Raw genomic sequence first — 25704 nt, 5'->3', positions numbered from 1 at the left:
TTGGAAGTGAAGTACTGCTAATTTTTTTGAGAAATTAAGGCATATAAGATAGCATAGCTTAACACAAAGCAAAAATAAGCTCTTGGTTGAAAAATTATCGAATCTGTCAGACAGCATAAATGTTAACATTTCAGCAAGGGCTGCGTCACTTGTGTGAAAACACTTCTGCTCTAATCTCACAGATGATAGAAACACTGTTAGCAGGAATGAGATCGTGCCTACATGGGCAATTAACTTGTGATTCCTCACCAAACAGCAAACAATTGCACTGCTAGAAAAGTGAGGAAATGATGCCAAGATAATTGGAAAATGAGGAAAAAGCAGAGCTGTGTCAAGATCTAATAGACATTGTTCCTTGTGGCGTCCCCTGAGCTCAAGCCATATATAATTCAGCATTCTCAAACGTGCTTAAAAATCTCCTGCCAGCAGGGCTGGCTTGGTAGCACATTCACAAGCAGCAGCCTGTGTGTGCTGGGCAGCTGTGGGTTTGAGCAGATTCACAAAGCTCCAGTGCTACTGCAGTCACAATAATCAGTGGTAATACACACCCTGTTATTTATCAGGTGGACCCCTCCTGAGCACAGACTGCAGGGATATGTTCCTGTGAAAACCTCCCTAGTGGGGCCATTTTTCAATTTCTTCACCATAATTAGCTTTCCAGAGGTCTGGCATACACACGCAGGGTGTATGGATATGTCTAATAAGCATAACTAATGGTATGATTTTTTTTTTTTCTAAACTCTAAATTTTCTTTCTAATATATGATCATGATTCCAACTCAGCCCCGTAGAAAAGCTCCTGCTAATTTGAGAGGACTTTACCAGTAAGTGTTTGCAAAGAACAGAACAGGCACTTCCATTCAGTTGTGCAACTCTGTAAACACATGTCCAGCCATGTGAGTTGTTTGCACGTTTTGTGTATCCCACACAGGACACTCTGCCTAACACCCCAGCCTTGGAAATCACACCCAGAGGCAATGAATGCACTCTGCAGTGTTTATTAATCCCACCTCCAAGAGTGAGAGGGTACTCTGGCTTTAGTGAGGGCTCTCTGTAGCTGCTCTCAGTACTTCAGAGCCTGTTCTCAGTGTGTGACATTCATCCTGGTGACACTCAAGCAGCACACTGCTGAAGGACAGCCAGGGCACATCTATATTTGTGCCATTGCTCATTGCTGGCATGCCCCTGTCTGAGCAAAGAGGCAGGGTAAGGTTTCTGCAATGTCTCCCAGCTGCAGTTACAGGAAAGTGGCAAGGAATTGCTTTCTTGTGAATTAATTTTTACTAGGGGGAATAGAAGTTAACTTTGATGCCATCTGAGCTATCAGAAGAATTTATGACGTCTTAAGATAGAAGGCAAGTTTTTAGGTAGTAACATTCTTTGTTATGTATTTATGATAACTGGTGGTCACGGATCTAAACGTGCTTCATGTAATTTTATCTGTGCCTGCAAAGCAAGCAAACACTGAGCAATCATCTGAAAATCTTATTTAGGCAGCAGGATTGCAGACAAGCTTAATTATGCTAATTTTAATTTATTTCATTTCATTTTGGTAGGGGAAAAAATGTTAATTCACTTTTCTAATTGTAGTAGCTTCTAAAGCAAGCCTTATTGTTTTAATTATGGGGAAAAAAGTCTTTGCAGGAGCCAGACAACATTTTCTGGTATGTGTTAAGACCTTTTCTCTGTTTAAAATGTTAGAATTTGCATGATTTATTTTATTGCCTTCAGCATAAATAGTATTTCTGCCTAACTTTTTGTCCATAGTAGGATATTGCTAACTGTAGAATCCACACCCATGTCTGCAGTGCCAGAAGACAAGCTATGAACTTCTGTGTGGGTTTTCTTACAGATTTGTAGGGCTGCACTCAGCCAGGGATATAAAACCAGAGAGTGCAAAATGTCTCAATATTTTTCACTGGTTTGGGAAGTTGCTTTCTACAAATTGTGTTGACTCTGTTAGCTAAGCATTTCTCAGGAAAATTAGTAAAATGTTGATTAAATAAATTTGAGGTAATAGCAACTACTCAAAACTAAAAAGACCATAAATAATAGTTTGAAAGCAAACTTATGTGAAAACTTATGCAGAAGCTCTGATAGCACTGATGTCTGACTGATCTTTTGGCTTTTTTCTTCTGTGAGAAAGTGATTTTAAAGCTTTCATATGCTTCACTTACCTAGGACTAGATGTAACTACAGATTAAGTGATATTCAGCTGAAATCTTTCCATGAAGTCTTTTGCTTGTGGTATTAAACTGCTGATAAAATTGATCTGAGTAGTTTTGTAGCTATGATTCCATCCATATTGGTGAGCACTGAAGGGCTGTGGGGACGTTTCAGCTCAGAGAGAGCTCTGACTCTGTACTGGCATTATCTCACTGCTGTTAATGCAGGCTGATCGGAAAGAGTGGGCTTGGGAATCAGCATTAAAACTGCCTTTGCACTTTTAATGTTATCCCACATGCATCTGCTTTATCATACAGCTTTGCATGTCACCTGCACATGCTTTTCACACCTCCCTCCTTGCACAGAACACACAAAATGTGCAAGGTTTGGGTCAGAGCAGGCATCTCTGTCCATAGGCCAATGGCCTGCCTTGCTCCCTAGTTACCGGATGCTTTATATGTTAAAATGTATATTTTCCACAGCACGTGAGAAGCCCCAAAGGGCAGTATGTTTTCTCTGTGATATTCTTTAGAAAGGACCCAAGACCTTGACTCAAGTTTCAATATTAAGAATAGCAACTTGAAAAATACAGAACAGCACTTTCCAGGGCATTTACTAGTATGTTCTGTGGCATCAGTGGTCACAACAGAGGACATTCTACATTATGCCTGACTGACAGTTCAGAAAACATGCTTGACAGCAGCTGAAGAGTGAGCAGGCTTCAAGCCAGGCCATTTCCTATTGCACAGAGCAGCACTAACTGTGCCTGAAGCACAGTCACAGTGTTTATCTGAGGACAGGACTGCTCTACAGTTGGAAATCAGGCATCAGGGTCACAGATGAGGTACTCAGAAAAGAGGATGCACACCAGAGACAGCTCTCTGCTGTGCTTTGCACTGAGGTGAGAAGAAAACAAGCTTCCTGTGGCGTTCCTTCAGCAGCTTCACTTAGGGAGTGAAGCTACAGACTTTGGTCTTTCTCACGCCTACCTCCAGGACTGAGCAGTCCTCAGCCAAACCTAATCTATCCCTATACTTTTAAGCAAGAATAGCTACATACTTAGATATCAGGACTGAGATTAAGATCTTTCTTATCTTTTACAAGCTTGAGTCTCATCATCTCAAAAGCCTCCCTGAGGATACCAATGTCATCCAGATCTGGCAGCACGAGAGACTATGGGACTAGCGGCCAACGACATCACTCAGCTTCCCCACCAGCCCCAGAGCCTAGTGACACTGAGACTGAAGGTCTGATCTTCTATCACATGGATCTTTATGGATCAAAGGAGAGGTTTGATATCTTTCCTGAAGAGCCCTCTGGTCGAGGAGACAGATCTCTGGGGGATACGAGAAGGGAATCTGCACCGAGTAGTGAAAAAGTTCAGCGCCCACAAGAAGTTGGTTATGACTTGGAAAAGGAGGTTGCAGAGTTGGCTAAGATGTATGGACTTGATGAGGATAGAGAAAAAGAGCTTGAGCTTCTTGGAGGACATCTGGAGAAGGTGGAGAGCAGATGGCCACCAGCTCGCACAGAAAAAGCAGGATTACAAGGTTCCTTATATAACAGGTCAAAAAGCAGCTCTTCAGTGAAAGATCCAAGCCAAAGCACAAAGCAGCAAGGACTTCCTGATGAGGCTTCTCAAGGTGAAAATCAGAACAAAGCCAGAGCAGATGATGAGGCTGAGAGCAGCACATGGTCCAGAGGGGGGCTAAGCAGTGGTGGCATGTCAGATGAGTGGAACAGTCAGGCTGTCAGTGAGGAGGAGGTAGAGGAGGAGGAGGAGGAAGAAGAGGAGGAAGCAGCAGATGTTTTTTGTTCCACCTGCAAGATACCAATCCGAGCTTTTGACAAACTGTTTGGTGAACACAAGGATCATGAGGTTGCTCAGCTCCCCAGTGCTGTGGAAAGTGAAAAGGTGAGAGTAACACAGGTGTACTGTGGCACCTCTAAAACAGTCTTCAGACACAGTAAGAATCACACTGGGTGTTTTGTAGGAGGAGATCCATAAAAACATGTGCAAGTTGGAAGAGCAGATTGCTCAGATGGAAAATGTTGCCAGCCATTTGGAGGAAATCTTCATCACTGTAGAGGTAAGGCATTTTCTCTTGGGCTAACTTTATGGTAGTGGGGTTAAACAGTTTTGACAGTCATACTGACATTCATAGTATTCAGTTGTTAATGAGGTACTTACAGTAACAGAGCACAGAGTTATCTTGGGGTTTGTCTAGACTGAAGTACTCAGGAAAACTCATCCTAAAGATTTTTTTAAGTGGGCTAGTAAAACCACATTTATAATTTGCACAGAGTTTTGCATTCAGAAATAAAGTGACCCCCACTCAGGTCATCTTAGCTTTAAATGGCCAAAGAGCTGTGATCTAACTAGTCCATCCAGAGTGCAGCCCTTGTGTTCCCTCAGCTTAATTCACAGAAGTGTCAGATCCAGGCAAATCCTCGGCCCAGCCGTTCAAGCTGATGCCTTCAAGAGTTGTGCTCCCACTCGGCTGCTGTCACTTGGCCCAAGGGGAAGGAGGTCAGCTGGCAGCAAGTTCAAACCGAAGCAATAACTCAACTGCAGGCTTTTCTCTGCTGCATGTGGCACAGGAGGACATCAGTGCCTGAACAGTGAGCAGCTGCTGGGACTGCTCCTTGCCTTGCTTGCTCCTTAAATTTCCCTTCCTAATGCTTTCTCCAGCTGTGAGTGAGGATACCAGCATTAGCTACCCAGCTGTCTCAGCACAAATCCATGGATCCCACTGAGTTGCCATGGTTTCTTTCGTGGAAAGATGTGATTCACTGTGTTGGTGGAAATGCTTCTGAGATTATGCCTAGGATATATCCTGGTTGTGCTCCCTGGGTTTAGGGGAGCATCATTGTTCCTGCTGTAATTTCTGTTGCTCTTATTTCTGGAACAAAATCCAACACTTTTGTGCTTAAGTGTGGGGTGAATGATCAGAGTAAACCCCTAAAAATGCACATAAGTCAAATTACACCTTCTGTGTACTGGTACCATGTCCTATTTTTGTGAATTAAATCATGACATATTACCTCTATGATAAGGAGAAATTTAGGCAGACCAGAGTAATATTTTCCTCTGCATGACCTGTGGATCAGACTTGATGCCAAGGTGCAAACCCTCAAATATCTTGCAGGAAAATTTTGGGAGGCAGGAGCAGAACTTTGAGGTGCATTACAATGATGCAGTGCAAGTGCTTGCTCAGAAGTATGAGGAGCAGCTGGAAGCACTGGGAGAAGAGAAGAGGCAGAAGCTGGAAGCTCTGTATGAGCAGCTGGTCAGCTGTGGGAAACATCTTGACACCTGCAAGGAGCTGACAGATGAAACCCAGGAGCTTTTCCTGGAAAATGACAAAGCTGAATTTATGAAGGTAAAGAGTTTTAACTGTTGAAGTGCTTTTTGCTGCTTGCAAGTAGTCTCTGTCTGAGAATCCCAAGCAGCCTTAGTGCTAAGGAGAATTTGGGATGCTCAGTCCGTGGTGCTGTCACTGCTCCTCATGCTTGGCATGGTGGCATTGACTTAGTAGGGCAGCACAATGGGGGCAAAATGCAGAAGCAGAAGTTTGTAATTTGGATGCTCATTCATTTGTGAGTCACACTGGGGTTCAGAGAGAATATATCTTGCTGAAATGCTTATCTGGGGAAACTCTGGAAGCACTTAGTGTTCCTTGCCTTGTGCAGGCTCAGCTCTCTTGCTCTATTCTGGGCTCACAGCAGGCAGGCTGATGTAATCACTTAGGAAGATGTTTCCTTTTCTTGCTCATTTTGGAGGAAAGTTCAGCTGAAATATGTCAAAAGCTCCCACAAAGTGATGGATGAAATCCCACTCTTGAGGTGGTGTCAAGAAGATATTTTTCTTTGGCAGGTAGAAAAATAATTGGAGAAAAAAATCAGAATTTTTACTGATTATGTGATTGCTCTCACCTGAGTTGTCCTGTGACTAAGGCGGGTGGGAGCATTTCTGTAGCACAGTGACAGTAACTTCTGAACTGGACAACAAACAAATCTCATAACACCAGTGTAGTTCTGTGGGTCAGTTTGCTATGACTCCAGCCTGCTGAGTTCTTCTCATGAGCTGACTTTTCCCATTCCTCTGCATCTCTGGAATAAACTTATTTTCTCCTTACCTTGTAAACAGTTTACATAGACCCTAAGAACCATTGTTCATCAAAAAGTGAATGTTGGTTTTGAGCTCTCAGGGGCTTAGGTTTTCTCCTGTACATGCACTGTTTCCAGTTACATGCACTTCTCAGACTCCCTCCAGCACAGATAATTTAATGAGTTCTTTTGCCCAGCTGATTTTGGTTTTTGTTTGTGAGGGATCTGTTGGCACTTTGGACAACCAAAGGAGTAATTGGTCTAAATCTCAATGGGCAGACACTGATGACTACCTGATATTGCTCATTATCTTTCTGCAAATTCAGCTAGGATGTGTCCATTTCAGTAGAAAGGGCTGGCTTTGTTCTCAGAGTTGGGTGAGAGCAAATTACTTCACTCCAAGTATTGCATTTGGGGCAATTTGTGTAAGACAGGTCAACAGCATGATGTAGTCTGACTCTGGACTTTTCTACCTCTAACACTGTGTCCTTTTTTTCCAACAGGCAGCAGTAACCATGGTTGACAGGTAGTATCACAGTCTGGGATTTTGTGTCACATTTCTTCCTGATAATTGGATGGGTTATTGGAGATGCTTGCATGTTCTGGACTTTGTTCAGGCACACAAATGTTGTCTAAGCCACTAAAGCTATTGAAATATTTAGTATTTTTGTTTTAAAGTGCATCAATAAAAGTTGCTCTAAGAAATTTAACACTCAAAACTTGTTTGGCTCCAATTTCAAGAAATCCGAAAGGAGAGTTAGAGCCTGAATAAATCAGTGTTTTCAGCTTAGTCATAAGGAAGTAATTTCACTGAGAAACAGGATTGCTAAAGCTCTTGAAATAACCACTCTGGATCCAAATGAGACTAAAATTGAGCTCCCTAAATATACTGTAATGGGCTTATTTATGCATTAATATAGTGAGGTAGAAAATCAAGCTGTGGGAGCTCAGAACAGATACAGAAAAATATTGGAGCAATTGGAAGAAGTCTTAGGGCACACTAAATCATATGCAAAACCCACCCTATTAATTGACTGTTATTGTTCATGAAAGCACAGAGAAAAGATACCCCTTTCTTTCAAATTTACAACACCTAGAGCCACGAGGTCATGAATTAATAATAGTGTGAATTCAAAATAATGGGAGTTATGGAGCTAATAGGGTGCTTCCCTAGGGGGTGCTGGGCATACCCCACTCCCCTGCCCTCTGCAGGAGCAGGGCACACCAGGGTGGCCCTCAGCCCCAGCAGCCAGCTCTCTTTGCCATCTTGGGGCACTGATGGCCACGTGTCTCCAAGCTGTAGGCAGAGGAGGCTGAGCTTGTACAGCTGTGAAAATGGTGCTTTAAGGAAACAGGTGCTAATTTGGAGTCTGCTATTCTCTTAAAAATAGGAATCATAGACTGATACCTCCAATACTACAGTACTTCCAATTAGACATTATTTTTTCCCCCTACAATTACAGGCTGGAAGAATTCTTAAAGCAAGAGGTGAATTTAGAGCTTTCAACACTGCCAGACTTTGAAGAGCGGGCCATAGATGTCTCTGAAGTTGAACAACTAATGAACTCCATTAATGCTATTCCAGGTACTTTTCCTAACTGGTCATTATTTCACACCTATTTACATTTAAGTAAGGATATGTATTAAACATTTCTTCTTTTAAAGGAGATCTGCAAAGGCAGAATTAACTTGTCCCTAGTTTTCCTTCTAGGGTTTTTTGGGTTTTTTTGGTTTGGTTTTTTTTTTTTTTTTTTTTTTTTTTTTTTTGCCTATATATACAGGGACTCCAGAAGGTATTTTTGGAAATTTTTTTTCCATTTGTTTTCAATATAAAATTACCAGAATTACTGCTAAATTGGGACTTCCTTGCTTTTGCTGGATGATTTCCTAGAAGGCTCATGAAGATTACCCCCTTCTGTTGAGGGGTCAGGCATGCTTAGTCAGTGATAACTTCTCTTACCTTGTAGTTGCTTGAACCAAATAAAGAGGAACTCCAAACTACTTTAAATAACTTACCCAGCTTCTCTTGATAAACAGATTTCAGTGACTTATTCCTCTGCTATTTAGGAAGCATTTTTCCCCCATAATCCACAGGAGACAGCACAGCATAAACAAATTTTGAATAACTAAAAAAATGCCTAAAATTTTAAATATTTTCTGGTGCATCACAAATGGTCAGAAAGAACATTATTTTTTTTACACCCAATACTGTGTTTTCTTAACATAAAACAGCATTTGGTGCTTGTTTGGCTGTGCTGATGCCCCCTGTTGTACAGCTTTTCCCTGATCCCTGGGTGGCTGGCAGCAGTGCTGGCATGGCAGATGTTGGGCTCACTGGAGCAGCCCTCAGAGGAGGGGAAGGCTGGGGTTTGTTTATTTCATTGGTTTGCCTTTGGTTTAAAGCAAGGCTAATTCTCACACGCCAGTGACCTGATTACTAGCTGCAATTGCAGACTCAGCTCCTGACTTTTTCCATGTGGGAGGAATGGAGAAACATGACCCTATTCAGTGCCAAGGCTTTGTGCAAACACCTTTGTGAGAGGAGAGGTACAACAAACCATGATTATACATTCAAAAACTGACCTGTTTTTTCCTCTGCAGCTCCTTGTGCCCCTGTGATCAACCCCCAGGCTCCCAATGCAGCAACTGGCACTTCACTGAGAATTTGCTGGGGCCTCTTCTCAGATGACACTGTGGAGTGCTACCAGCTGTGCTACCAACCTGTGAGCAATGAGAGGCACAGGGATGGGCAAGCAGGTAAGGAGGCTGGGGCCCAAGGGACACCTCAGCCCTCCACTGGCAAACCCAAGAGATACCTCAGCCCTCCACTGGCAAAAGCAGCTGATGCCAAAGTGCCTCTGCATGCCTCGTGCACTGTCTGCCACCAAAACTGTCATATCTGCCACCACCATCTGCTTTGTCCCTCTTCCCCTGCCAGGTCTGCCATGCAGCCAGCTCCAGCAGGACCCATCTTAGGGGCAAACACAGGATGTGGCAGCAGCAGGGACAGCAGGAATGAGAAGGGGACAGTGGATGGAGTCACGAGGATTTCTGGAGGGTGGGCACTGTGTTAGAACATGTGCTACCTCATGTATTTTTAAATTGCAGTATTTTTAAAGAGCAAATCATCTTATCATCAGCACTCCAACTGAAACCCCCAGATGATTTTACAGCTTATCTTAGTGCTAATAATAGTCTGTAACTCCCTAAGATGTACAGGCACACAAAAAAACACAGAGCCAAAATGTCTCAGCCTTGTGACAAAACTGCCTTTGCTAATACTGTTCTTGCAGTACCTTCAAAAGTGGAAGCCAGTAGAGTGCCAGTAGAGTGGCCAGTTCAGAAAGAAAAGCAGAAACTATTGGAATTTTATGAGATGAAGAATGAGAAATGAGCAGTAAAATAGCTTCAGCTCTTGTCCCATCTGATTTATGCAGCTTTCGAGGAAGGCACTGTGAAACTGCCTGACAGCTGATCAAAGGGTGTGGAGCACAAGGAGCTCTCCTGAACTCAGCACCCAAAACAATCCACCCCAACTCCACTGTGTGATGCAGCTCTGGGGAAAAGTGGGCAAGTGCGTAAAGGCACTGTAAATGCTTTGTTGTTGTCATTTCAGAGCACACACTAAAAGTGAAGGAAACATACTGCACCATTACTGATCTGTTGCCAAATACACAGTATGAATTTTGGGTCAGTGCTTTAAATGCCTCTGGAATCAGTCCACCAAGTGAAAGAGCAGTTTATGTAACAGGTAAAAATATTTTGTTCATACAACTTTGTAATTTTCATAGTGAAATTCAAAATAATCTCTGAATTTTATGCAAGTAATGCTTTCTGGGAACTTTCTTTCTTCTGATGTAAGCCTACTGACTGCATGGGAATTCCCCACTTTTATTTAGAGAGCCTCTCATGCCAACTATCCCTGCTTCAGAGTGGCAGAAACAGAAGCAGAGAGACAAAATAACTTATTTAAATGCAAGCATGTAGACCAGCTGTGAAGAAGGTTCAAGTTTCCTGGTTCTGCCAGATGAATCCCAGCTCTCCTTTCATTGGCCTATAGGTATTTTGTGGATTCACCTGTTATGCTGTTCTTTTTAACTGCAGTTCAGTCAAGGACATTGTGTGAAACTCTGACATCAGATTGAGCAAGTCAGTGTGAGACCTTCAAGTGCTTGTTCCAGATGTCTTTGACATCTCAGAGTAGAGAAGAGATGCACCTTTATGACAAAACAAAACTAATAAACAGTTGTGTAGTCAGTCTTTATGCTACTTCTCTGTTTAATTCTCTTGGGACCTTTATAGTCTAAATGAAGTCTTTAAATAGTACTGTTAATCACTCTACCTGCTGTTTATTGTCCATTGGGGAAGCAGGTTTCTTCACAGTATTAGTAAACAGCATTTTTCTATTTATTTGTCTTCAAAGCATGTTGTTTGCAAACATCTTCAAGCAACAGCTCAGAATTGTTCTTTTTTCTACTTTTTAGCTCCTTCACCACCTATCATAAAGAATAAAAAGATCCAAAGCTGTGAAAATGCAGCACTGGTGTTCTGGGAATCCAGAGACATTAACCCTGTGGATTCCTACACAGTTGAATTGTCCAAGCTGACAGATGAAGAAAATGATGATATTATTACTGAGTGAGTTACTCTTCTATTGAGCCCGTGGCCTGTAGAGATTAAACCATTTCAATTGTGTGGCATCAGATAGGACTAAGAAAGGACTCATGACCTTCTGGTGAATTTACAAACAATTCTCTTAGTAAAACTAGTTGTAAAATGTTAATAAGAAATTACTACATGAGAATTATGAGTATTGGAAAAGGGCAGAAGCAGATGTAAAAATCTGCAGTCTGTGACAGACTGTCTCTTGCCCTGCTACAGACAATTGTACAAGGTAAACTGTTGATTGGTCACAAGACATGTTGAAGTGCAATGTCTTCCTTGTTGCTCAGAAAAATAATTTCAAAGGCCTACTTTTGTTTTCTACCCTGTCATTTTCCATGGATTTGTTTTCTGCAGATCTATTGTTGGGATCCCTAACTGTGAAGTCCTAATTCACCTCCAGCCAACACAAAAGTATCACATCTGTGTCAGAGCCCAAAACCTGGGTGGCTCCAGTGAAAGAAGTGAACCTGTCCTGATACACACCACAGGTACTGTACAGCTTGGAACAACCCCAGCAGCTTATTGGAGCATCTATTGTCTTAACAGAGAGATTCCGGCTGGTTTCAATGGCCTCTGGACCAGATCCTAATTTCTCACATCTAATTACACACCTGGTAACATTTTAGGAATGAAAAAAGCAACTTCTTGTAACAATAAGTGCATTGCTTTAGCTCTGTAATTTATATTATTGCTGTCTGGTGCATTTGGTACTTGAAAGTTACTAATTCCTAAACATTTTAAAAGACAGTGTAGCTCAACACCCACATATTGCCAGCCTGCAAAGTACTGACACACCAGTGAGGAAAGCTGTAGTGTGGTTTTACTTCAGAGATTACCATGTAATGCAGCTGCTGCTGGGAATTATGGCTGAGACAGCACTTTCTAGAGCCATTTCGCAGACATTAGTGTTCCCCTTCATCACTGCTGCAACTTTGCTGCTCATCTCAAATCTCCCATCCCACTCACACCTTACCTGTGTCTCTTCTGCCCTCACCTTCTGAGACATATTCAGCAAGATGACCACACAAAGTTATGTTTTAGTAAAAAACCTGTCTGCCACACAGCAGTGACACCACAGAAAAGAAATGCTCATCCTTAAATCCCCGGAGAGGAAAACTGTCATTGTGTTGCCATCGTTTGTGTGTATTCCAAGTGCTTAAATCAAACTCAATATTTGAAATTGCCCATTCTGTTTGCACAGCATGTGTTTGTTTTCAGCAGCACATGCCTGTAATTGCCCTGTCATTGTTTGTATTGTATTTGCAATGAAGTAACTTGCAGTTTGATTACAATGATTTCATTTGGGATTACCATGGGGAGATTAATCTTCTCGGAGTCTACATTATGCAAACAGCTGATGCAAATTGATCTGTTGGCTGCAAGAACCCATCTCCAGCACTGTGAATGGCCTTTGATCCTTTCTGGGGTGGGTAAACAAGCACCAACTACAAACAGCAGCTGTGCCAATGGTGGCTGCTCCTCAGGCCCCAGTGTGTCAGAGCTGCTCTGTGAAGTCTCTGCAGGAAGAAAGGCAGAAACACTTTTATCCTGGGCTGGACTTACCTCTCTGAGGGCTGGTCTGCCAAGGAGGTGCTGAAGCATGAGGGATCCTTTCTCTTCAAACTGCCCAGCATTTATGGGGATGGGTGAGGCCATGGAGAGTCCTTTACACCCCCTTTCTCTTTTCAGTGATTAAAAACAGATTACTTGAAACCAGTAGATTGCAAGGAGAACTCATCTCTGAATAGCTGCTTCCTAATGCCTGCAGCTTTGAGCCCTGGTAGGGTTCAAAACCAGGCTAAGTCCCCTGCTTTTCACCAGACTGAAACTAAACAGTCTTAAACTGTAAAACAAATATTTATCAGAAAAATTTTAAATATATGATCTTGTCCTCTCAATGCCAGCCACAGATTCTTTATAGAGCATTGGTGAATCTTTTTGTGTATCCAAATAACATTTCATCACACCCTTGCTGCAATTCTAATGTTATAAGGAGATACTGGAGTTTTCCTTAGGCATTTTCTCTTGCAGGCACCTGCTTCTACCTTAATGAGGACACAGCCCATCCTTTACTGGCAATTCTAGATGATGGATTTACCATTTCATGTGATGAACTGGAAAACCCAGAGTGTGATCTGCCTGTCTATGATAACAGCTTTACAAGGTATACAGGGGCATTTCAGTTCCTTTGGTTCTTTTAACAGATGCCAGGAAATGTCTAATGGGGCTTTCAGCAGCTCTGATTAATTTTTTGAGTTGAAATCTCTCTCTCCAGCTGCTCTTTGGAACTTGGAAATTAATGCAAGTTCTTAAATAGGATTACAGATGCAGCAGCCACAATCATGTACAAGCCTACTTATGTCTGGCACACTGAGCTAAATTTGAACAGGTACTTAGGTGCCACAACAAATACTAAGGAAAGGAGAGGGATCTGAAAACTTACCTCTTGCTGAAAGGTATAACTGATACTATTTGGACCAACAGGTATTACTTTTAAAAAGATTATGCCCTTTGCCATTGAAGAGAGAGATTAAGCTTGCCAAAATGCATTTTCCAGTCAAAACCACAGAACACCACATAACTAGGACAGGCATTGCAGGATAATACAAGTTTACAATTTATTCCCTCCATGGAAATGCAGTGCTACTAGAGGGCTTGGTAGAAAAGAGTGGTGATCCTTTTCATTAAAGCCATCATGGTAATCTTAAATGGGATTTCATCCCACTTCCATGAGATGCTTTGATGTTTCACATCCACAGCCAGAGCTGGCACTCATCTCATTCAAAGGCTGAGGTTTTGGTACCACTATGAACTTTCACAAATCTCTTTCAAACCAAGATACTGAAAAAAGAAAAATAAAGGAAAAAAAAAAAAAAAAAGAACAAAAAAGAAAGAAAAAAGAAAGGGGGAAAAAAGAAGAAAAAAAAAGCTCCCAAGGAACTTACATGGCAAACTCTTCTTTCTGAAGTTTGTGTGGTCTCCTAAGTTTGGGTAGCTGATGTATTTCCTAAGTAGTTCCTCAGTGCAGCTCAGGTTTGCCTTGGTGGCTTTGCAGCTCTCATTACTATGGTTTTGTTCACAGCTGTTTACCCATCCATTTTGCATCCTTCCTTTTCCTTCTCAGGCTGTAGCAACACAGCCTCCAAATGATGAGTGCAGCTCTCTCTCAGCATTGCCTAGAAGACCTCAGTGTCTGCCAGCAACATCCTTTTCCTTTGTAACTTATAACTTTACACACTACCATAGAAACATAAAAGTTGTGTGTGTTTGAAACCTGCTGTCCCCCTTGACAATGACAGCTAATACACCATGTACTTTTCCTAAGAAAAAGCTGAGGTGTAAGCTTACAGGACTCATGTTGCTCTCCTAAGAGTGTTTCAGAAGCATTTGGAGCGAGTTATTTTGCCCAATTTTCTTGCTTTAGAACCTGTGTTTTTGCAGACTTGCATCTTCAAAGCACCCAGTTCCTTTGATTTCAAGACTGTACCAGTAAATCAAGCTGAAGGGTCTCTCTGTAGTACATTATCTTTGTCTCTACTACACAACTTTCAAAAGAGTTATTTTCTGCATGGTTCCAATCATACATTTCATGGCTCAGGTACCCAGCATATTACAAGTTCTCCTACTGTGTTCAATTCTTCCTAATCTCTCCAAACCCAGAGGGAAGCAGTGTAGACAGGTTCCCTCCTCCCCAGCTGCCCCAGGAACTTCATGCTGTTACAGTGCTCAGTTCCAGTGGTGAGTGATGTTCAAAACCCTGGGCTGTTGGGAAAGAAAATGCAAAATCTGTACTTTTTTCCTCTGCTATGCTGGAGTTCACTAGAGCACTCTCTTTTCTAACAAGCATGAACTTTCCCAGAAAATCCAGGCACTATGGGATGCTGTTCTCCATCTTCCTGGAAGTGCCTGGGGCACTCATTTCTACAAAGCTACCCACAAGTAAAAACAGGGCAGTTGTCACAAAGAAACCTGCAGGCTGGGGATTTCACTGGAGTCCAAACACACTGCACTGCTAAGGTGACAGCAGAAGTGGCTTTTGTTTATTGCTATGTAATGTCCAGGCATATCCATACCTGAATCTATCTAAACACTGTAAAGAGAATTATAAAAAGGCCCTTTTAACACCTATTAAAACACCTATCCCTGTCTCCCACAGATGTATTGCAATCCTGGGCAGTCTGATCCCATTTCCAGGAAAGCATTACTGGGAGGTGGAAGTTGAGGAAGATACAGAGTACAGAGTTGGTGTGGCTTTTGAGAACACTCCAAGACATGGTCACCTGGGGGCAAACAACTCATCCTGGTGCATGAGGCACATCATCACACCCTCCAGGTAAGGGCTGTGGAGGCTGCAGGCCTCCAACAGGAACAACTCTCACACCTGCAGGCAGGGCAGCAGGGAAAGCAGAGATTTTATATCAGCTCAGACCAGGCACTGGGGACTCCGACATCCCACCGCTGTCCCTGTGAACTGGTGTTGGAAGGATACTGCTTCAGCAAATCCTCCTGCTTTTTTAGGGTGTTTCAGCAGCATTTGGCATGAGTTATTTTGCCCAACTTCCTTGCTTCAGAACTTGTGTTTTGGCAGATTTGCATCTTCAAAGCACCCATTTCCATTGACTCTGAGAGGGTGCTACTGAATCAAGCTGAAGGGTCTCTCTGTGATACATTGTCTCATTGCAATGAGACATTGTCACATTGAAACAAATTGCAGGAACAAATCTGAATAAAATCAGAGTTGCAGAATTTAGCTGTAAACATTACTAAAACCTCAGTGAGAAGACAGTAATAATCTATGCAATCCAGAAACTACATATCTAGCTAAACCCAACTGGTTTTCATCTCTGTCCTACCTATGGCAGTATGTCTGCAGAAATGCCAGCTCCCTCCTGCCTCAGCTGCACTGCTGGCTCTCCCCTGGACCACTGCCTTTGACTCTCATGTGCAACCTGGGCACCTGTGTGCACAAAGTGCTTCCCTTTGAGAGGAACCAGGGTGCCTTCAGCTCTTTTGTTTTTCTCACCTGCAGGCACAAGTATGAATTCCTGCACAGTGGGATGACACCTGACATCAGAATTACTGTTCCCCCCAGAAGGATTGGCATCCTGCTGGACTATGAGAACTGCAGACTGTCATTTTTCAATGCAGATATTGCCCAGCACCTTCACACATTCAACTCACACTTCCAGCATTATGTCCACCCCTGCTTTGCACTGGAAACACCTGGTATCTTAAGGATACACACTGGAATTACAACACCCCTATGGACTGCCCTGCCATAACCTGTGTTCTGCAGCTGCCACACCCCTGTGTAACCTGCCCTGAGCAATGCCCTCTTTCAGCATTAACTGTACCATCACACTCCCTATGAACCAGCAGTTTCCCCCTAGTAAGAGCAAAGCAACCTTGACCCAAACCAGCTGCCAAGCCTAGCAGCTTGGAGTTTACATCCTCTTGGGAAGGATCTTAGCAAAAAGCCACTATGGTCACAAGAGCCATCAGCATCTCAGAATTCTCGTTAGAAATGGACACCTTCCTTCTCAGAGGTGATGCTGTCACCACCCTGCAGTGGCAGCTGGATCACAGCTCCCCCAACACCCACCTGAAGCCTAGGGAACTCCCCAGTTCCAAAGCAATCATTGATTCTACTCCTGAGTCTACTCAAGAGCTAAAAACTCAAAGAAAAACAAAAATAGCAAAAGGCATAATCACTGTACAGCTGCTGGAGCTGAAAGCACTCCAGTCATGAAGCTGATCTCCCAATCAAGTGTTCTTGTTGTGACACAAGATAATCAAATATGCTGCCCCTATGTTTGTGCCTACATACCCAGTAGGACTTTCTGAAATACCCAAGGCCTGCACTCCAGTCTCAAATGTAAGCCAAATTTTTACAGAATGCTTCTCATTCATTCACCCAGGGAAAAAAAAAGATAGGCTATTTGCAGTGCTTGATTGTCCTTGTAGAAAAACCTAAAGCAACATTTTTAGCTGCTTCCTTTTAGCTATGCTCATCTCCACTTGGGTGTACCCTCCCTCCACAGATCTGTTCTCCCCCTCAGCACTGAAGAATTCCACTCCATGCTGTGCCCTAGAAGCTGTGTGTGTCCAGTGAGGCTGGCAGGACTCTGGCCTAGCATGCAGTTGAGACATCCTTGTTTGGGTTTCATTTCCAGACACTAATCAAGACAGACCCTGCCTGTCAAGCAGGCTTGGCCAGCTCTGAACAGCCTCATCCATCCATGTCAAAACTACCTGAACTCAATCAAGAGTCATTAACAGAGGAGCTTTTCCACAGATTTATTGCACATTGATTACAAAAATCATTGGTTCAAGTTTCCATTCTAGGGAATCACCAGGAACAAGCAGTGGCCTCTACAATATGCAGGGTCTCTACAAATAAATGCCATTGGCAAAACTAAAGAGATTTTACACAGAACTGTGTATCAAAAGCTTGTCTGTTCTTTCTCAAATAGCTTTTAAAGTCTTACCAAAACAGGCCTTTAGAAACCACAAAAACAGGAGCTGACTATGTCCATACAGCAGTGATTAGTACCAGCTGCTCTTGGATATCTGTTTCAAAAGCCTCAGAAGATGGGTTTAGCAACACTGAGCTATACCAGCAGAGCATCATTTCTCAACCTACCAGGAATGAAGGTATTTTCAGGGCAGAAAAGGTTGTTATGGTCACTTTGTCACACCTGCTGTAGGCAGGCCAGAGACTTTCAGTTGCCTGGTCTGCCAGTGAGCAGAGCAGCCTGTGGCCATGTGTGCCCTGCTGATGCTGGCATGGCCATGGGAACAGCAGCTCTAGGGTACAGCTCCTGTGCAGGGGATGGAAGTGCTGAGATAGCACCATTCTTTGCTTAAAAATGTATTCCTTGACTCTGGGGCCAACTTCTACCTACTGGAACATGTTTTACCCCTATCAGCCAAAAACTGAGAGCCCCACTCTTAGATACCTGAAAGAGTGTAACACACAGGCATCAGAGCAGAGGTATGAGGACATCTGAACCTCCCAACAGAGCCTCATGCACAAAGGCTGCTGGTGAACCCATGATTCCACTACCCACCACCAGCTTTCACCTCAAGTGTTTAAACCATAGCTGTAACCTGGCAAATACTTTCCAGTTGGTGATCTGAACTGGCAGGTCCCCAGGACTTCACAACCCTCTCACTGGACAGTGCAAGGGCAGATTTTCTGAGCCAAATTCAAGGTGCTCAGACACCCCTGCAGTGGGACTCCACACACAGGTACCAAACAGTTCTGTTGTTATGCTGCCAGTGGCTGAGTACAGGAGAATGTCTCTCTCTGCTCAGGAGAACGGCCCCATAGTCATCACCAAGCATGGCACAGGACTGCTAAGGCAGTGACAGAAGTATCTGAAAGAAAGAAAAAATATGCAATAATTGGCTTCTAGGTTAAAAACAGCAAGGGAAATGAGTTTGTATGTTTCTCTTTAATAAAAGCTTCACCTGTTGGTACTAGCCCAAGCTTTTCCTCCTTTAAGAATCCAAACCCCATCACTAAATATTTATACAGCAAAGGAAACTTGACAGTGTGTGTTTCTTAAAACCAGCTGTTGCTCTGAACAATCTCTATATAAATCCTTTACAGGGAGACCACACTTCCACTGCAGAGGTCTACTAAGCTGTAAGTTTACACCTGCATGTCTCTGTATTCAGTTTATTCACCAGGTGTATACAGTTTACTGGAACTCTGAGTATAGCACTCACCTTGGACAACTGTGTTGATCTGAGATCTATTACTCTGCATTGAAAAGGTATCTCAGATAAGGCAAAACTAGTTCTTACCTCTGGCCTGTACACAGGAACTCTGGCTGAACTATATCATGTGGTAGGGCAACAGTCAAAAATGAGTTTGTTCTAACATTATGTTCTGCAAGCTGCATTTTTCCTCATACCTGTTGGGTCTTTTTCCTCCTTGTTCCTTTTTCTTATGGGCATTTACTGGCACACAGTAAAATCCATCCTCTGCAAAGGACAGAAGCTTGTGCCTGAGGCTCTGGTTTTGGCCAGCTGAAGCCCACAGGCAGTCCTCATGTGCAACAGTGATCCATGCATCCCTGCAGGACTTGCAGCATCAGGAACTGCCAAAGGACCGGGCACCCTCACCATCCTCCCCCAGCAGCTAACTGGGGACTCTGCCAGGCTGCCCAAACCCCTTCAGGCCAGAAGGATCCCTTTCCCCAGTTTCCCTGTGATTTCAAATTCACATTGTTGCCACTGGAGGGCATCACGTGAAGCCCTTTCATAAGGCCACACTGATTTCACACAGATTTCTGAGGCTGAAAACAGTTTTCAAACCGGTTACCATAATCCAAGGCATGTCCAGTGTCCCTCCTCACCCAGTGCTGGAGCCGGGAACAAAGGGCCTGTGAGCAATTAAATAGGTGACACATGTCAAAGGCACAAATACAAAAGACAATGCAATAGCTGGAATACATTTAATCTGGATTTAAAACACACACATCACCTTTTACTACAGAAACATGTGACTTTTAACCTGCTCTCTCTCACTGCCATTAAAACATTGTAGGTAGATCAAGTAGGTCCTGACTTTTATCTCACAGACAGGCCTTGTTCTCCCACCATTTAATTTAGGAGGATAGTATCAGTGGAGTCAATATAGTGCCACTGGCTCCACTTTCTTAGTCCTCCAGATGAATCTCCACAAGAAACTCCTGAAAAGCCTCAGACCACACTGAATTCTCCTAAAGTAGACAGCAGGGCCTAATCAGGAAGGCAATTCCCTATTCCTGTCTTCAAACCCAGTTGCATCTTTTTACCGTTCATCTCTGTTTCCCAATATCATTCATTAGCAGCACACAGCAAAGCAACCAAGGACCGTGCAAAGGTGAGGCTTTGCTTCCTGCCCACACTTCACTGCAGTCCTGGGCCAGTCCAAAACACAACACTGCCTTTTATTGCATTTTCTCACCATCACTTTCATGGTGGTGTGCTCAGTTGTCAATATGTACTGGGACTCATCTTACCCACCTTACTTAAACCTTTTCCAAACAAGCTTACTTTTCAAGCTTTACTTGCTCTGATGGAAGCGATATTGAGACATAAACTGCTTCACAGAATGGCTGTAAGGGGCTGCACCCTCTGCCAAAAGGGTGCTCACCCCACAGCTAAATAAAAGCTAAATAGAATCCAGACACCAAGCTATGGCTTTAAACAGCCCCAGAAAGGCTGCACTAGTGGGTCCCGGGCTACCTCACTAAACCATCACCACCACAACGAGCGGACCCGGCGGGCAGCGCTTACCTGGGCCCCGCCAGGAGCGCCTCTTCACGGGCCCCGCGCCGGCCGCGGCCCGGGGCTCCCGGCGGGACGGGCACCACGGCGGCGGCTCCCGAACGGGACATGGCGCTCACGGGCAGAGCCGCGGGCAGACCGGGCCTCGGCGCCGCGGCACGGGAGCCGCTCCGGCCGCACGGCCACGGGACCTTTCCGTGTGCGAGCGAGCATGGGAGGCCGTGCCCGAGCTCCGCCGCTCTCCCGCTGCCGGCCGGCCGCCCCCAGGCACCTCAGCCCGCCGCGGGAGGAGCAGGAGCGGGGCCGGGGCCCCGCCGCCATGAGCTGCCCCACCTCACCTCGTGGCGCCGCCATTTCCCGCGGCGCGGTCGGAGCGCCCTCAGAGAAGGCGGGGAGAGGGCGGGCGCTGCCTACCTGCCTTCCTTCCTTCCTCTCGCTTCTTCCTTTCCCTGCTTGTGCCGGGCCAGTGCTGCGGACGGGGAGAGACCGCTCGAAGTTCCCCCCTGGAGTGGGCGCTCTGTTCCCGCAGCCCCGGCCTCACTAACGCAGCCTATTCCCGAGACATTACGGACCGAGCCGAGCTCACCACGCTCGGCGCCCGCCTGAGGCCGACCTGCCCTGGGCTGGGCCATGGAGCGGCTTCCCCAGTGATGGCTCCATCCACACACAGCTGAATTGCTGCCTCCAGCAGCCACCATCCCCGTGCAGCACCTGCTGTGCTTGTCCACCTCCATTCATTCCCATAACATGTGCTTGATCCTGCAGAGTGAAGCACGAGAATAACACCGGCTGCTAGCACAGCCCTGGCCAGGCTGAGGGAGAACCACCAGCTCTCAGCAGCTCCTGGGTCTCCAGCAGGATTGGGGCCGGACAAAGGTGCTATTTCTCACTCCTGAGGTGGGTGTTCCATAGCTCCCAAATCACCTGCGCGGCGCCCTCATCCAGGCTGGGCTGAGCCCAAAGTAGCATGTGAACCCCCTTGCCTTGGATGTATTTGCAGCCAGTCGAACACTCAAGTTTTCTGTCAATCTCTAAACAAAATCCCATTAACTTTCCCTTTCTGACATTGGAAAGTGAATCATCAGGTGATGCCTGGGGCCCCCCCAACACCTCCTGCCTTGTGTCCCTGTGCTGAGGTGAAAGCTGCAGCCAGGCTGCTGTAATAGAACTATGAATTGTGCCTGTGCAGTGACAGTCATATATTTATGGTGTGTGTACTAAAATGCTTGATGAAGGAAACATTTTGCCTCCCATACATGGATGCATGTATTTTACAGTGAGGATTTATTTAGCCGAAAATTTCTGAGCATGCCCAAAGAGATGGCCTGTATTGACATACAGGAAAGGACATTAGGAATCAGTCTGACTTCCTCACAGCCTGCCCAACAGAAAAAAAAAATGCCTTTGTTTCTGGTGGAGAATTTCAAATTCAGCATCATCATGTTCTCTTGCTTTGCATTTCTCTGTGAACTAATTTTAGAGTTCATATCTGGCTCTTAAAAGAGTTCAACCAAAAGGTCAAAGGATAGATAAAAATGTAAACACCTATATAAACAGCTGTTTAAATTACAAACCGATGGTTTGGTTTTGTTTGTTTGGTGGGGTTTTTTATGGTTTTGTTTTGTTTTTGTTTTGCTGCAAATGGAAAAGCAGCCATTGGTTTTTGGGCCATGCTGTCTCAGTCCCTGTGTGAAGTTTTGGACATTGCAAATATCTCATGACTGGGTCAGCACAGTGGCACAGCAGTGAGAGCAGGCCTGTGTGGGGCACTCTGCCTCTCTCCACTTGCAGCACAAGAAGAAAATCTAAGCTCAGGGTGCATCTGATCAAAGGAGGTGGAAGTAGGTCTGAACTTAGCCACAGCACTGTGGCATTTCAGGTACACACTGTAATTATGTGACCATATATTTGCAACCAGGCTTTTGGGACTTTTAAGTCCCAAAGTGGGGCTACTGGTAGGCAGATGGAAGAAATAAAGCCCCAAATCCAAAGCCCTTTTTTCAGACCACCTTCTACAAACATGATTGACTCTTGTTACAACAAAACAACACAAATATCACTTTGCTAATACCTACTGAGCCAGACTTAAACATGTCACTGATATTTACTTAACGAACATGGTTACGTATGTACTCTGCTGTGGTTCAAAGAACACTTATTTATTTAGAACAGCTTATTTTGAAACAAGGCTTTGAATTGTTTGTTTTGTTGTTGTTGTTGTTGGGGTTTCTGTGTGTTTTTTGGTTGGACGGTGGGTTGGTGTTTTGGCTGTTTTTTTGGTTCCTGGCATGATAGAGCAGCTAAAACTTTGTGCTTTCTGACCTTGCCTTGTCGGAGATCTGTCCTAACAGGGGACAGCACATTGGCACTGAGTCTGGCAGCGTGGATTTTGAGGGGCTGGGAGAGGCCGCTCACTTTTAGGGCTTGGTTGACAGGTGAAGAGAATTCACTCTGCTCTCTCAATGTCCTGACAGCTGTCTGTACACCAGCAATTGCAGTCTTTCCCCCTCATTAAACCCAAAAGCCGTGTCTGATGTTACCCACCATTCTCAGCCCAGCCACAGAGGGGTGGCCTGGGCAACTCCCCTGCTCCAGAGCGCTCCCGTTCACGCTGTGTCCTTGCAGTCTGCCTTACTTACGGTAAGCAGAGTGTGAAACAGTCGCACTGCCGGTAACAGAGTGTGAAACAGCCACAGCGCCCGGTAACAGAGTGTCAAACAGCCACAGTGCCTGGTAACAGAGTGTGAAACAGCCGCACTACCCGGTAACAGAGTGTGAAACAGCCTCACTACCTGGTAACAGAGTGTGAAACAGCCGCACTACCCGGTAACAGAGTGTGAAACAGCCGCACTACCTGGTAACAGAGTGTGAAACAGCCACAGTGCCCGGTAACAGCGTGTGAAACAGCCACAGTGCCCGGTAACAGAGTGTGAAACAGCCACAGTGCCCGGTAACAGTGTCAAACAGCCGGTACTGCCCGGTAACAGAGTGTGAAACAGCCACAGTGCCCGGTAACAGAGTGTCAAACAGCCACAGTGCCCGGTAACAGAGTGTCAAACAGCCGCACTGCCCGGTAACAGAGTATGAAACAGCCGGTACTGCCCGGTAACAGTGTCAAACAGCCGGTACTGCCCGGTAACAGTGTCAAACAGCCACAGTGCCCGGTAACAGTGTCAAACAGCCGCACCGCCCTGTATGGGGACAGCGCTGTGACTCCGTGCCCGCCGATGGCATTCGGCTCTCCCACGAGTCTCACCGAGCCTGGCACACAGTGCAGTGGGAGGACGAAGCTCTGCCATCTCAGGATCTCTCACCAGCATCTCTGAAAAACACCAGAGGCCAACCTTTATGAAAGCACCCACTTTCTACATTTCCTCTTCCCATTTTTTGGGAGGATTCTCACCAGAGCCCTCAGCAGCAGGCAGGCAGCCCCAGGACTAGGCCAGGGAATGCTCTGGTGTGGGTGCCCACAAGCCCCTGTGCTTCCCTGCAGCTCATTTCACCCACCTGTGAAAGGGCTCTGTAGGTCTGCTTGTAAAGCTTAGAGATCTGTAAAGGAAAATTTTCTTTTTCTGTGTAGAATAATATTACAAGCAAATTAACTTTTGAGGGTTTTTTTTGTTTTTTGTTTTTTTTTTTAAGGCAAAAATGGACAGTTCTTTCTGGAGGCAAAAAGCAATATTTCTCACACATTTTACACTACAAATACCAAGAAAATCTTATCAAACATATTCCATTTTATCTTTAGGCTGAAGACAAAGTCATACCTCCTCCCCCAAGCTGGGGAGCTGCAAGATCACCAGATTGACGTCATTCTCCTTGGTGATAAAACATGCTGCATGCTGAACTTGGCATTCAGCATGCTCAGGTTGAGCTAAGAGCTAATGTAATGAACTCTGGGGAAGGATTTACATCAAATACCACTCTGGAATATTAAATACAGACAAGACCAACTTCTCACTTGAATAATTACACACTGGCTGAATTCCTCCTTTAGTTTCAAAGAGGAATCACCTTTCTCACTTCCTTTTGAAAATTGTATGCATTGGTGCACTGTTTCACTACCTCTGTAATAAAAGGATGAAGTGATTTCTGTTAAGTACCACGGGCTGAACTAAGATGAGTTTCAGCTCTAGCAATGACTCTTGCCACTCGACGGGGGGAGCAAGCAAACCAAGAAAAGGCAGATTCAAATTTCAACAAGTGTCCCCAGCTGCTTGTGCTTGCTAACATAACCTCAAAGGCAGAGGTGCCTGGGAACACTCCTGACTTCACTTTGCACGTGGGAGTGCAGTACCAAAGCTTTGCACACATATTCCCACTGCCCCAGCAGCACTGCAGTGCTCACAAGCTATTTCAGTTAACTGTGTTTGTACTCTCCTTCTGCCTGTGGATACCAATGTAAGGCTTTCAGCCATTGTAAGATATTTCTCCAGGCTCACTTTGAGCCAGAAAGAAAAATATTTTCTTGTGGTAAAAGCTGTAGTAAGCAGCAAGAGTCAGTTTGAAAGGCAGGGTTCAGTCCCAGCATTATGGCTGTGTGTTTGAGGGACATGTTTAGCCAGTGGAAGTTAAAGGAAAGACTCCTAGTGAATGAAAGAAAAATGCAAGCAGAGAAGCTGGAAGAGAGGAGGAAAGTGGAACATGAGAAGACCAAAAGGCTGTTTCCTAGCCTAACACTGTTAAACCACAGGCAGGGCTTGAAGATCCAGGACTTCAAAGATATTTAGAAGCCTCAAAGCTACTTAGGTTAGTGGCTCTGGGTTCCCTGGCCTTTCCTAGCTCAGTTGCCTTGATTGTTAAAGAGGCAACTGCCTTTGTTTCACAGGGTTTGCAGAGCTGAGTCCACTGAGGTTTGCATGGGAAATGTTGGAGGAGAGTCCTAAAGATGTTGAACAATGGAAAAAAGGAACACATGAGACACTCTTCCTAAGTAACATTCAAAGCAGGCACTGAGATAAAGCATTCAGTGCTTTGGTGCCCTTTGCTCACAGAGCCAAAGCTTCAGCAAAAACCAGCTGAAACACCTGGACATCCCCTTTGTTCTGAGCCAGCAGCACAGGGCTGCACAGGGACACGGCACCGATTTGAAAGCTTGTTTTCTGCATCTAAACACCATGTCAGGACAGACTGCACTCCATCCTGCTATCATTTAACAGCACCCCTGGGACCCCTGCACCTTGGAGGCATGATGTCACACATGAGCAGAGAGATTATTTGTTTTGAAGCTTCTGAATAGCTCTGAGACCTCATTTCAAAGCACTCTTTGCAGAGTCATGACTCAAAGCCTTCTGGTCTCACTGAAGGGCACAACTGACTACTGTTTGCTTGTGCTGTTTCTCAGCACTCAGCCAGTGATTATTAGATATCTATTATCCTTTCCTCTCTTTTATGCAGGAATGCCATTGCTCAATTCCTTCATGTTTAAGACATAATTTTAAAAATGCTTTTTCAATGATTCCTCTACTGAGACAAGCAGAAA

At 44.6% G+C, this 25704-nt stretch overlaps 1 protein-coding gene, 1 long non-coding RNA gene and 1 other non-coding gene across 4 annotated transcripts; 1 reads left to right on the top strand and 2 right to left on the bottom strand.

Annotated features, from left to right (window-relative positions):
• Positions 1 to 1186: 1186 nt before the first annotated feature.
• Positions 1187 to 18373, top strand: FSD2 (fibronectin type III and SPRY domain containing 2). Of its 2 annotated transcripts, none has more exons than XM_058811330.1 (13): positions 1187 to 1366; positions 3270 to 4080; positions 4160 to 4255; positions 5315 to 5548; positions 6779 to 6801; positions 7739 to 7860; positions 8877 to 9032; positions 9892 to 10026; positions 10760 to 10913; positions 11295 to 11428; positions 12972 to 13104; positions 15097 to 15273; positions 15970 to 18373. In XM_058811330.1, the coding sequence occupies exons 2-13, from the start codon at positions 3310 to 3312 to the stop codon at positions 16220 to 16222; spliced, it is 2388 nt and encodes a 795-aa protein (XP_058667313.1). In that variant the 5' UTR covers positions 1187 to 1366; positions 3270 to 3309; the 3' UTR covers positions 16223 to 18373. The 2 variants fall into 2 exon arrangements, with proteins under 2 accessions (XP_058667313.1, XP_058667312.1); XM_058811329.1 differs by lacking the exon at positions 1187 to 1366 and adding an exon at positions 1496 to 1663.
• LOC131561856 (uncharacterized) lies at positions 17224 to 19993 on the bottom strand. The gene is made up of 2 exons (XR_009275111.1): positions 19273 to 19993; positions 17224 to 18320 (listed from the first exon to the last, which is right to left on the bottom strand). It is a non-coding gene; the product is annotated as an uncharacterized LOC131561856 (long non-coding RNA).
• LOC131562224 (small Cajal body-specific RNA 15) lies at positions 19490 to 19621 on the bottom strand. The gene has a single exon (XR_009275140.1). It is a non-coding gene; the product is annotated as a small Cajal body-specific RNA 15 (non-coding RNA).
• Positions 19994 to 25704: the final 5711 nt, after the last annotated feature.

Source organism: Ammospiza caudacuta, chromosome 10, assembly GCF_027887145.1.
Source record: "Ammospiza caudacuta isolate bAmmCau1 chromosome 10, bAmmCau1.pri, whole genome shotgun sequence".
NCBI classification, from domain to species: domain Eukaryota; kingdom Metazoa; phylum Chordata; class Aves; order Passeriformes; family Passerellidae; genus Ammospiza; species Ammospiza caudacuta.
Note: the sequence above shows the minus strand (reverse complement) of the source record. Positions and strands in the feature narration are given on the sequence as shown.